We start from the raw sequence: 12,031 nt of genomic DNA on the forward strand, positions 1-12,031 counted from the left end.
CTAGAGAGTCTCCCTAGAATCCCAAATTCTACGCCCTTGGCGTATGAAATTCAACTCCTGCAATTTACATTTTCCCCAAATTAATTAATCTATTTCTCCAAAATAATACCCATCTAGCCTTTCCTAGACTCCATATACCTCAAATTAATATTTAAACTATTATTTAACACCCCCACTTAATTTTCTAAATTTTACCTGCGGATCCCAAAATTACACCTGCGGCGCTCACCCGGGCCCAAAATTTCAGAAATCCTACTTCAACCCAAAATGCTCAATATTTTAGCATTTCTAAATTAATGCTAATTAATTAAAAATAAGCCCCTTAATAATTGTCACACCCCAAATTTGGAGTTTTGGCCCGACACTCCCACGAGAATTCCGTCCAACTAGACTTATAGAGAATCATCCCTAGATTCTCGTGGTGGTGTCCGTTCGTCAATTGGGCTTATATTTTGTAAGAAATTAAAGAAAAAGGGGGAAATGACTTACCCAGGGAATACGCTTACGCCACTCCTACCACCGATCCGCTCCGGTAGAAATGACGGCAGCGGCGAATGGAGTCCAGTGGTATTTTCGGATTTTCGATCGAGTGAAAATCCGTCACGAAATCAAGGAGAGAGGGAGAGAGAACGCGAGGAGAGAGAGAGAGATGCAGAGAGTTACAGAGAAAAGAAAAGAAAAGAAAAGAAGAAGAAGAAGAAGAAGAAGAATACTAATAATAATAATAATAATAATAATAATAATAATAATAATACTTGAATCTCCTGAAGCTTGTTGAAGCTTCAGGAGGATAATAATAATAATAATAATAATAATAATAATATTTTTTTTAATAAAAAAAATATTATTTTAATTAATTAATTTTTTTTCTTTTTCTTTTTAAATTCGTTTAATTAATTAATTAATTAATATATATATTTTTTAAAAAAATTTTATTTTATTTTATTTTATTTTTTAGAATCATTCTATTAATCTTTTATATCTCTTTTTGGGGTTTTTACACTTGGGTCTTGAGATACATGATATTGATTTTATTTAAAAAAAAAATACAATTAAAAATTGTAGAAATTGAGTAGGTCATGACAAAAATTGTGTGGCATAAGTATCAATTTACGAATATTATGTTATGATAAATTTTCAATAAAAGCATGTTTACAACAGTTTTTTCAGGAAAACCATAAATAATACAGGAAATTATGGTTTCAGGATTTTATGATAATTAGTACAAATTTCAGTTCAGTATCTTATAATATGCTCGACACAAGGTCGTGATTAATAGCGGCGTAAGGCCATAATTATGTATATTATTTGGCGCAAAGCCGTAATTATGTATGCTATTCAGCGTAAGACCGTGATTATGTATGATATGTTAGAATTCAGAAAAATGTTATCAATTTAGTTTCATGTTAAAACAATATATATAAAAATACTATATGTTATCAGAACCCGGATGATTTAGTTTAGATCGGTATTCAGGGTTCGGTACTGTAGTTATACAGTTCAATTTAGACTAGTGCTACCACACTTGCTAGTAGAGAGTATGAGAGACGGATAGTCGATGTGGCTTCAGTGTAGTGTTGTAAACGTCCCCTTAGCAATCCGAACTAGGGGACTTCTTCCAATATTTGTCAATTCCAACTACCAGAGTAAAATCAATTAACTCATAGATCATGGAGGGTGGTTGACTTGGGGGCGGAGGACGCTAATCCATTGGTTTGGTGTCGCACCAGGGGGTCTAAAGGGCTCGTTAGCGGCTGGAGTTCCTATGTAATAAAAAAAAAAAAAAAGGAGGGTGGTTGATCAACAACAAGCTTAAGTTGTATTTAAAAATTATAACAATGCAAATTCTATGATTTTGCAAATAGATTAATCATTTTTTCACCATACATAGGTGTCTTTTGCTATAAAAAAAAGAAAAAGAAAAAGAAAAAAAACTAATATTGTGATTTGGATTTCAATGACTTTGATAACACTCAATAAAATTTGGCACTGCATTCATTCAATTAAATAACTTCAAAATGTAAACATGAAATTCAAGTTTCAAACACGTAAGGTTGTTTGGTATCCTTACTGTTTTTATTTTTATTTTTATTTTTATTTTTTTAATAAAAAAATAGATTATAAAAATGCATTCATTTATGTTGTCAGTTCTGGCAACCTGTTTCCAAAAATTTTAATAAAATTATTCATTTTATACACTTTTAAACTAAAATAAAAATAAAATAATCATATGAATTTAAATATAATTAAAATAAAAATAGGTATAAATTTTAAAAAATAATAATAAAACAAACCACAAAATACTTTTATTATTTTTCAATTGTCATGTCCAATAAAAATTTGTATTATAGAGTAATTTTAAAAGTAGAACAATTAAATTAAATAGTTATAATAGATTTTATTTTTATTATAATAAATTATAATGTGTATTATTTGTAATTTTATTATTTAAATTATTTTTTTATAATATTATTTGATTTAAAGTTGAAATTCATTTTTTTAATTAAAATTTTAATTTTTATTAATTTTATAAATGATAACCAAAAAGTTGTCGGTTTCTAATTTTTTATTTTTATTTTTATTTTTATTTTTGGTGATTTTTTTCTTTAATTTTTGAGAGTGTTAGCAAAGGGGCGTGTGTGGTAAATCCCACATACATAGTGAATCCTATTTGGTAATTGAAAGGCTTAATTGGGGGTAATGATGTCCAATGGGCAATGGCGCGAAATCGATTAGCGCTTTGCGCACCAGGCACAAACTAGGTACGCTCGGGCCGTTACGCTTACGAAAATTAAAACATTTGTTTTCCCGCCTCTTCAGTGCTCGCTGTCCAACCCCGGAGGTGATCATCGCTCTCTCTCTCTCTCTCCGTGTGGGAGAACCATTTGTGAGTTGTAAATTTTGATTCGGAAAAGTTTCATAATTGCAGAAGATTTGAGTTCATTGACGAACTGTGACGGTAAATTGTAAGTAATCTCACTATTCTCATCGACTTCATTGCGAAATGGTTTAATTAGCTCGCTTGCTTTGTTGCGAAGTTGCTTAGGCGATTTTGACTTCGAGTTGCTTTTGATGATCCTGAATTGCTTTGATGGCAGCTCTTATATTATAGGCGAACTAATTTGTGAGATCGTATTCTTTTCGTTGAAGCTTTTCGAACGACTAAGTTGAATTTCTGAAATTTCTCTGGAAGCATAGATTTCACACATCAAATTTAGATTCGTGTTATGAACAAATTTTATTTTGCATTTTATTCAAATCTACACAAATTCAAACCCAAAACGTAGGATTTGTGTTTGAAAGTTTTGCGTGTCGTACTGCCAACTACAATGTTGTTTCCATAGCTTAGCATAGAAAGGTTTTGCTTCCATATGTTCTCGTTTTGCTATTAAATTTTGGCAGAAGAATCATTTTGTGTTTCTATTGACTGAAACTTTCTGTTTGGGAATTGCATGCGTTTACAGAATATTTTATTTCTGCTAGACCTATCTTTTTTTCTTGAATATTATCTCTGTTTTCTTCCTTCTTATTCATGAATTTTTTGAACTTTTCTCTATTTTCTAATGGTTACTGGGACAACCGTTAAATTAAAAGCACAAAAAAAGTTTTGAATCTTGTTTTTCATTTAGTTTTTATTTTTAATTGAACACGCAACTCCACTAGATTAAGTATTAAAAAACGTTCAGTTTTGTGGAGACTATGTACGGGAAAATTTATTTGCTTTCTTTTCCCGTACCTTATTAGTTGGTAGAGAGGGCGATTCAAATAATTTCTGCCCCTTTGCCTTTTGGCTTAATTTGCTTCACCCACACTGCAGGCTTCTGTTTCTGTTGATATTGCTTCGCTGTTTACTACTATGCTAAATTTGCACAATGGAGACAGACAGACAACAAATTTACGATATGGGAGCCCTGAAACCCATAAGCTCTAGATCTTATTCAGGAGTCAGGACACAAATTGTTTAAGTTCTGAACACCATTGCTTTAGATTTATTTCGAATGGTGCACTGCTCCAATTTCCAATTCCCACCTCGTCCTTTTAGTTTTTTGAGGATTTGATTTAAGTCTGTTTTGGTCTGGCATTAATGTTTGCATTCTTGCTTGTGATTTGATTACAGTTTTGGTTTATTCATTGGCGCATTCACTACATTGCCATTAGATTTTTGACACCTTTCTATAATGTATCCCAGGACTGAATGAGTGATTGTCGGAGTTTTGGGGGCAATTATCAACGATGCAGCCAGACCAGAAAGATCTCTATTGGAATTATAGTAGACTCGCAGCAAAAAACAATGTCTGGAGCTGCCAGGGAAGATCAGGTTGCTACTCCAAATGCAGAAAAGGCAACTTTGAATAGTAAGAACTCCATGATGCCTGAAAGTGAGGAGCACAGAGTTACAACTGCTGCTACACAAAGGAAAATTGAAGCTCCTGAGGCAGAAAGGTCCCCTTGGATTTCTACTAGGCCCTATGAAAAAGCACCAACTATAGAGGCTTTTAATTGTCCAAAACAAGCTTCAAATTCACCAGAAACGCATTCTATTCAGTTTTTTTCCAACGAGACCTCAATTCTAGAGTCTGCTAATGGCATGGAGAAGAAATTCGACAAGCTTTCCAACCAAAGGAGGGGAGGTAAGGATGGGGTTAGAGAGCGGGTAGAGGAATTTTCATTTGCAGCGGTGCCTGAAGTTCTAGTGTCGGAAAAAAGAGTGATAGAGGACAAAACAAATAAGATAGGAAATAAAGTCAGTGAAGCTCTGAAAATGAAGCTTCGGGAGATATTAGGAACTGTTTCTTCTTCTCAGAATCTTGACGAAGAGGCAAATAATTTGCAGCCTGAACAAGAGTTTGAACGAAAGGAGAAAACAGATGTCAATCCTAGACAGAGCTCGGACCCAATAGAAACTGAATCTGAAAGTGCTGGTCACACCATAAAAATACCAGTGACACGTTCTTTGACCCGAAAGAGAGCTCCAACTAAAGTGCAATTGAACAAAAATAAAGATGGATTGTCAGCTGGTTATGAACAGAAACATCAAGAGAATACCTTCTCTTTTCAAGATGGATGGTCTGGGAGGTTACATTGTGCTGTCAATGGTGGTTCCTCAATACTTAAGGCGAAGAGGAATGAGAGAAAAAGAAGTAGAATTGAGCCACGCAAGATTTTCTTTCTTGAAAAGGATGGTGTAGATAAAATTGAGCAAGATACGGGTAGGAGCAAAGCACAACCTGCTGATAAATCATCAACCCTCAGTAATAGAAAGGAAGGTTCAGCTGAGAAATCATCATCATTTAGAAATAGAAAGGAAGGTTTTGCTAAGAAATCATCATCATTACTCGGTACAAGAAAGGAACATCCAGATGGGAAATTGTTACCACTCAGCAATAGAAAGGAATGTCATTCTGAGAAATCATTGTCATTTAGAGAAAGAAAAGGAAGTCCTGCTGAGAAATCATGCTCGTTTATTAGTAGAAGGGAAGGTGTTCTTGGTTGTCCTCTCTCTGGCAGCAAACAGCAAAAAGACGGACATCAAGGAAAAGATTTTCACCAATCACCAGCAACAAAGAAGAAAAGCCCAGCATTGTCTGAAGGGGCAGATAGGCAAGAAGACTTGTCTATTCCGTCCTCAGTAAGAATTGTGGACCAGCAAGATGACTCTCAGAGCCCAACATTGGAGATTAAAATGCCTTTTAGAAGTTCCTCTCCTACCTCACTACCAGAGATGAACCAGAAGGAAGAGATTGTTGGTAGTCCTGCACTAGCAGAGAGAAGATTCACTGTAGGAGATGTCTGTGGCTTCAGAACTTTTCAAATTCTTAAACCAGATTGTTATGGATCAATTTTGGAAGGAGAGTCATCCGTATCCTTATGGTGATCTAATATTGATAGTTTTCAACATGTGCATTAGTTCCACATTCCCACCCCGTATACTACCTTTCTCCATTTTGCTTTTCCTTATTGACCTCAAGGATGATGCAGCAGAGCTCAAAGATTCTCCTACGAGGAAATCAGCTCCCATCATGGAAGAAAGAGATGCAGGATATTAATCAGCATCATCCCAAGAATGGGATTCTGAGAGCTCAGAAGATGTTTCGCCCCTTGACAAAGGATATAATGGTTTGCTCATTTCAAAACACATGTCTGAAACGGAACTAAAATAAGCTGCTTTGAAAATTGTATTGAACTGAGTTGGGTAGCTGGCATGACTATCCTAGACCATCACAAACACAATCTTTTCCTTTTGTTTTCTCTCATCACTAAGAGGTCTACGTACTAAAAGTAAAAGAACTACAGAGGAAGGTTCTTTCTTCCATCATTGGTATCTGTTTTCTAAGTGGGGACACTTAGTTTTCAAAAATCAGCCAGTCTGCACTTGAAAAATATTCATGTTCCAGCGAATGAGGAGATTTCTTGCGGTTTGGTGATTTCCAATGTGGCAATTGAGATAAACTTGAAGTCCTAGACCAAATTTCTAAATGTAAAATTTTGGTAGTTCCAATAAATTTGAAATAGTGAGTTTAGCTTTGCACCCCTGTGAACATGAGTATCCATAAAAGGAAGTTTGTCTGAAAGGGTAGTGGTTTCTTTAACAATGGGTTGCTTTACAAGTTATTAATCAGTCGTTTGCATCAGTTTGTTTTGCATGTGGGCCAGTCACACCCTCATACCTCACAATCATACTATTGGAATTGTCAATTACTTAAAAAGTAAAGAAAATTCTGTTCTTAGGATGGAAGCTCTCACTTCTACCCCTGCAAAATAAACCTAGTTGCTGGTATATATTTTACTTTTGGGACCATAATCCATTAAAAAGGTGGTCAGATGGCTTAACTGAATTGATGAACTATGATTGGGATGAACTGTCTTATGCTTGTGGTAAATGCGCTTTTTTAAAATCCTTTCTCTTTTCTTTTCAAGGTAATAGCCACTTTGTTTAATTTTTGATGATCTTGGGCAGGTTGCAGGGGAACTGACAAGTTGTTTCCAAAGACGGGTACTCCTGAGAAATCAAACTTCATGCTTCATCCAACCAAGAGGCTCCGCACCCATCAAGGTGCTAAGTTTATTGAATTTGGTCTTGCCTCGTACTCCCATAAAAGCAAGCCTCTAATATTGTAGTATCACATGCTATCTTTGTCATTGCATTAAAAGTTCAGTTCTTGAGCTTAATCTCTTCTGTGACTTCTTACAATGCACAGAGACTGAAAGGAGTGATGAGTTACATGTACCTTCAGAACAGGACCACGGGGATGGATTAGCAAGGTTTTTCTTTCTTTGTCATATAAAACAATAAAGAATTCCTTCTATGCATTATAAACTATTTTTATGCCACAAATGCTTATCTGGGCTGAATTTTGCTTCACTTGACAATGTTTTAGGGCTGTTTCTTTGTTTGCATTATCTCTAGAAAGAGTTAAAAGCAGAATTAAATCAGTGGCTAGTAAGAAATCTTCAGAAATTTTGATGTCTGCCGCTGAGGGAATATATTTGCAGCTGCAGAATGTTAATTCTCAGATTCAGAAAGATGTGTAGGTATTTCAGAACTTGACAGGTTTAAAAATTTAAGTTTTTGGTTTACTATGTGTGATTCTATTGATGTTGCAGAGGAAAGCTGACAAGCCTCAATAAATCAAATAGAAAATGCTTGGAAGCAAAATTCCAAGGTAATGATTGGATAATATAGTACTAGTAGCTCCTCAGTGAAATGAATATCAATCCCAACATTGATATTAGTGAATGGATCATTTGAATTTCAGAATTCAAGCCTCAACAAGCACCCTATATTTTGTATTATTAAACATGGAAGTACAACAAAGGGATCCATCAATTAATGGGCCCGGAGTATGTCATCTAGTTGGTGTAAGATTATATTGTGATTTGGTTAGCAGCAACAACTGAATTTTCTATACCAGTCGAGATTCCAAACTTAGAACTACAGGTTTACACATATTGTATAGATCTGCACAAGATTCACCCTGCTCTACTGAGAGGTACTGGGACATGTTTTCTTGGGTTGCTTTTGAGCTCAGGCGAATTAGCGTTCTCAATTAACTAAATTCTGTTTCATTATGTTTGGTTTGCGGAATGTGTATACCTAGGAATAGAGTGGTTATAATAAAATAATTAGATAGTTAACACAAAAAGATATGTTATTGTCATAAAACAAATAACAATTCAAAAATTTTTATTAATCCATATCGAAGAATTGACAAGGAATGAATATTTCCATATTTAACCATGGGAATGTCTATTCCTTTCATTTTTTATGTTGGATGGAATAACACAAACTTTTGCATGAGTGGCCTCTTTCTAAACATTGCATCCCTATATAATTTTCATCATATTCTCACTGTATTCCATTGTATTTCTATGAATGGGTCTTCCATGAACCAAACATAACCATAATCTACAGAATAAAGATTGGAATTAAACTACAATAACTCTAGCTTAGAAATTCATGCTGAAATAGTTCTAGATGGTAAATAATATCTACTTTCTACTTGAGTTGTCAAATTTAGAATCATGAATAATAAGAAGATCAAGGTTCTGTAGAAATGCATGATGAGACCTTTAAGATTGTGTTTAGTAACCTCGCTGATTATCTGCATGCGTTGTGCCAAAATCTAGCAGTCTGTCCTACATTGCCACGTAGCATAAGCACGCTTGTGCATTCAGGCGTGCATGCATTGTTTTCATTGATGCTGCTGCTTGAGCTTAAACAGTGACATTTTGATGCAGAGCAACAAGTTGTAATGAGAAAAATACATGAAAGATTCAAAGACGAGGTTGTTCAGCATCTTCAGGACTGCAGAAGCACACTTGAGGGACTGGAAGCACACCGAAAAGAATTTAACTGGACCATTGAGAGGCGAAGTATGGAATATTTTTATTTGAATATATTTTACTCGATGTTATGCATATTGTAATGTGTCTGGCAAGATGTTCAAAGGCATGCACTCATGCTTCCACATCTCCACATGATACAATTGCAGGCATATAAGTACCATACAACTGACATGCTATTCTCTGATAAGTTAGAAACAAGGAATCAGCACAAGTAGGTGATTCTGAACAATTTGTTAACAGAAGACTCTACAATGCACTGACATTTAAAAAACAAAATAATTTGTTTATATTTTAGCAAATATAGCACAAGTAAATTAAAGGATGTAAGGCACGCTGGGTGCATTCTTTAATTGCATGTGCTTGACCATGTAGATATGTTAAACACTGAAAATAAGGTGTGGTTGTCTTGTTCATAGGGGAGGCATGGCCTCAGGATCTATGCAACCAAGAGGTACATTAAACATCTGCAAGACTGTAGACAAGAAATGATTGATGCATACAAACATATGTAACAAGGCTGTGATTTGTAAGAGGCCCATGGGTCATGCTATGTTATTGTTTCATTTTTTTGCTTAGCTATAAAGTTTTCACACGCAACAGATAAATGGTCATTTAATATGGTTATTCACCATAAGAGGTAGATGGACGCAATGTCAAACATTCAAAACTGAAACTGTGCATTTGTACACAAATATTAAAAAGATGAACTGAAAACACTTTAATGATTTCAAATCCCATGTGAATGAAACTTGATGATCATATTCAAATTTACACTAATCCAAACAGCTAGATGGCAACAAACTGAGTTTGTATGCTGAATACTGATCAGCCTATGCACTTTATTGATTATTTATTATTGTCAGAGGCATCACACATGAAGCTTCTCGCGCAAGTGGAAGAAGCAATTGAGATGCAACTCAATGATGCTGAAATAAGAATCACGACTGTCCATAAGGCAAGTTTCATGCTTCTAATTTTTTGAGAAACTTAGCTTGGTTTCTGATCACTGAATGTAATCTCTGTATTGATTTGAATGCTGCAAGTTTATCCCTAGTTTCTAGGACATAGCCATGTTTGAATGTGAAAAAAAAAAAAAGGCCATGTTTGAATGTCCATAGAATATACTGCAAATCTGATCATTAAGGGACCATAGCTTCAATAAATTTCAACCTTAGGGATTCCCAACTTGGTACTCATGGATGCGGGATCTTCCTTATTTTGCAGCTACACTTGACTATGTCAAAATTAATCATAGACTAGCATCATCTTCTAATACTTAAAGATTTTACTTTTCTACCATGTGTTTGGGAGGTTGGATTTGGATTTGTGGTATAAGATCATATTGAATTTTGTCCAAATCCATACAAATCCAAATCGAAGGTCAGCCTTCGCTTCCATTGCTGAGATGGTTTCTATATCTAGCATGACAATCTAATTCATTGCAGCTAGTGAGAGAAAAGATGCTCCAGTTGAAGCATGTGTTTGCTGAGTGTTTGAAAGAGGGTGTCCTCAGTTGACATGTTCATAGTGCTAGGAAGAAAGAAGAAGAGATTCGCGAGGTCTGACAACATCTGCAGCTTTGCTTCAACATTGCAATTTGGCTCTGCAAGCCTTTTCATTTTATCGGTAACAGAATAGCCCTATTATCCCATTTCCTTCATGGACTCGGTATATGATGTATTTCCTTGAAAAATTTTATGTTTTGTGGAACCACTTGTATAGTTAGTCATTGAGCCAAACTGAAACTCTGTTTTTGAGTGATCTTGCAACTCTGGGTCCTTTTGGGTCTATAGTGTGGCTTAGTGGGATCTTTGAGGTAAAGAATTCTGAGGTTTTTTATTTTTTGGAATTAGATATATAACACCACCAGATAGGTTTTGTGTATCTTGGCTGTCCACAACAGAAAACAGCAAAAGGATTTGTATAGTTTGGAACAATGAACTGATAGTTATCATGTGGTTCATTCAATTTGCTGCCTTCGTATTTTTAGCCGATACGCCCATGCAATACGTTCAACTTTTACATGTTTTTAGATAAGAGCATATTTCAAAAATTCCAAGATTATTGATTCAGTGAGCTTACACCAGAAAAACTGGGCCTCACCTCGATTTGTGAGTAAATATTTATGTTGTGTACTTTGAAGATAGTTTATCTGCCTGTTACCTTTACTTTTCATTAAAAAAGGTAAAAGAAAAAAAGATAGCCTATTGGCAAGGATGAGCTCTAGGAGGAGCATTCAATTCAGAAGTCTTGTTAGGATAAATAACCACGTGCTGTCCATGATTTGAGGTGCCTCTCCCTATAGGAGTATGGGGGATAAGTCAGGTTAGTCACATGCTAATGACATGGATATAAGCACCTCCTCAGCTAGTAAAGGGGTAGGTCAGGGCTCGGACAATCCCTTATAGTTGGACATGAGGAATTTTGGATTTGAAAGTGCAAGTCCTCAAGCATTAAATTGCATGTCGAATGGTTGATGTTGCATGCAACTGGTATGTACCACAAGCCCCATGATATGCTGATTCTCATAATTAGTCAGTTTAGGCTTCAAGGTCGATCCACCGTTCCTATATATCTCTGTGTAAAAGAAAGTTGAGCAAGATAATTAATGAAAACGATTTCCATGGTCTTTTGCCTCTTTCATTCTTAAATTATCCTTCTAAGACCTATTAAAGTATTAGGATTTAGTTACGACTATCCCATAATTTTATTTTATATTTTTTGCCAAGCAACTCTCCCATAATTAACAACAATGTTGGTAGGATGAGAAACATTACTGTTGATGACGAAATAATGGGCAGTAACACGCACAGGTCTACAAATTGCACATACGCACCAGACATTTGCATGTAGAAAATTATGCATGTGGAAGATGATTCATACGTAGTTTTAACATTAATGATAAATGGATAATGTCCATCTTTATTAGTTTCTCTACACTTTGCTGGGTTTCATTTGTCTATCCCTCCCATTTGAATAGGGCTGGCTACTTAGCTAACCAGCAGTCTGAACTCTGAAGTGCTTAAAATTGACAAGGAACTTGTAGCTATATTTTATAATTGCACTAGCTAGCTGCTAAATTTATATTTCAAAAAAATAGCTTGAAAAGTCATTACATATAAAATTTAAAGAATTTTTATCAGAGCAGTCCCATGTCCATGCTGCAACTTAGTCCCATCCTACA

The 12,031-nt window shown here is 35.1% G+C and overlaps 1 protein-coding gene across 1 annotated transcript; it reads left to right on the forward strand.

Annotated features, from left to right (window-relative positions):
* The first annotated feature begins 2,764 nt into the window (after positions 1-2,764).
* On the forward strand, positions 2,765-10,814 carry LOC131156135 (meiosis-specific protein ASY3). The gene is made up of 10 exons (XM_058109582.1): positions 2,765-2,966; positions 4,190-5,871; positions 6,080-6,117; positions 6,959-7,054; positions 7,200-7,263; positions 7,380-7,529; positions 7,606-7,664; positions 8,740-8,874; positions 9,711-9,802; positions 10,293-10,814. Exons 2-10 carry the CDS (start codon positions 4,196-4,198, stop codon positions 10,362-10,364), a joined length of 2,382 nt encoding a protein of 793 aa, XP_057965565.1. The 5' UTR covers positions 2,765-2,966; positions 4,190-4,195; the 3' UTR covers positions 10,365-10,814.
* The last annotated feature ends 1,217 nt before the right edge of the window (positions 10,815-12,031 follow it).

Source organism: Malania oleifera, chromosome 5, assembly GCF_029873635.1.
Source record: "Malania oleifera isolate guangnan ecotype guangnan chromosome 5, ASM2987363v1, whole genome shotgun sequence".
Taxonomy (NCBI): Eukaryota; Viridiplantae; Streptophyta; class Magnoliopsida; order Santalales; family Ximeniaceae; genus Malania; species Malania oleifera.

What these genes read in the sequence shown, in the direction of transcription:
- LOC131156135 (XM_058109582.1), top strand. Translation starts at nt 4,196, where the DNA reads ATGAGTGATTGTCGGAGTTTTGGGGGCAATTATCAACGATGCAGCCAG. An exon ending in CCTTGACAAAGGATATAATG is followed by an intron (nt 6,118 to 6,958) that starts GTTTGCTCATTT and finishes GATCTTGGGCAG; the next exon opens with GTTGCAGGGGAACTGACAAG. An exon ending in GAATCACGACTGTCCATAAG is followed by an intron (nt 9,803 to 10,292) that starts GCAAGTTTCATG and finishes AATTCATTGCAG; the next exon opens with CTAGTGAGAGAAAAGATGCT.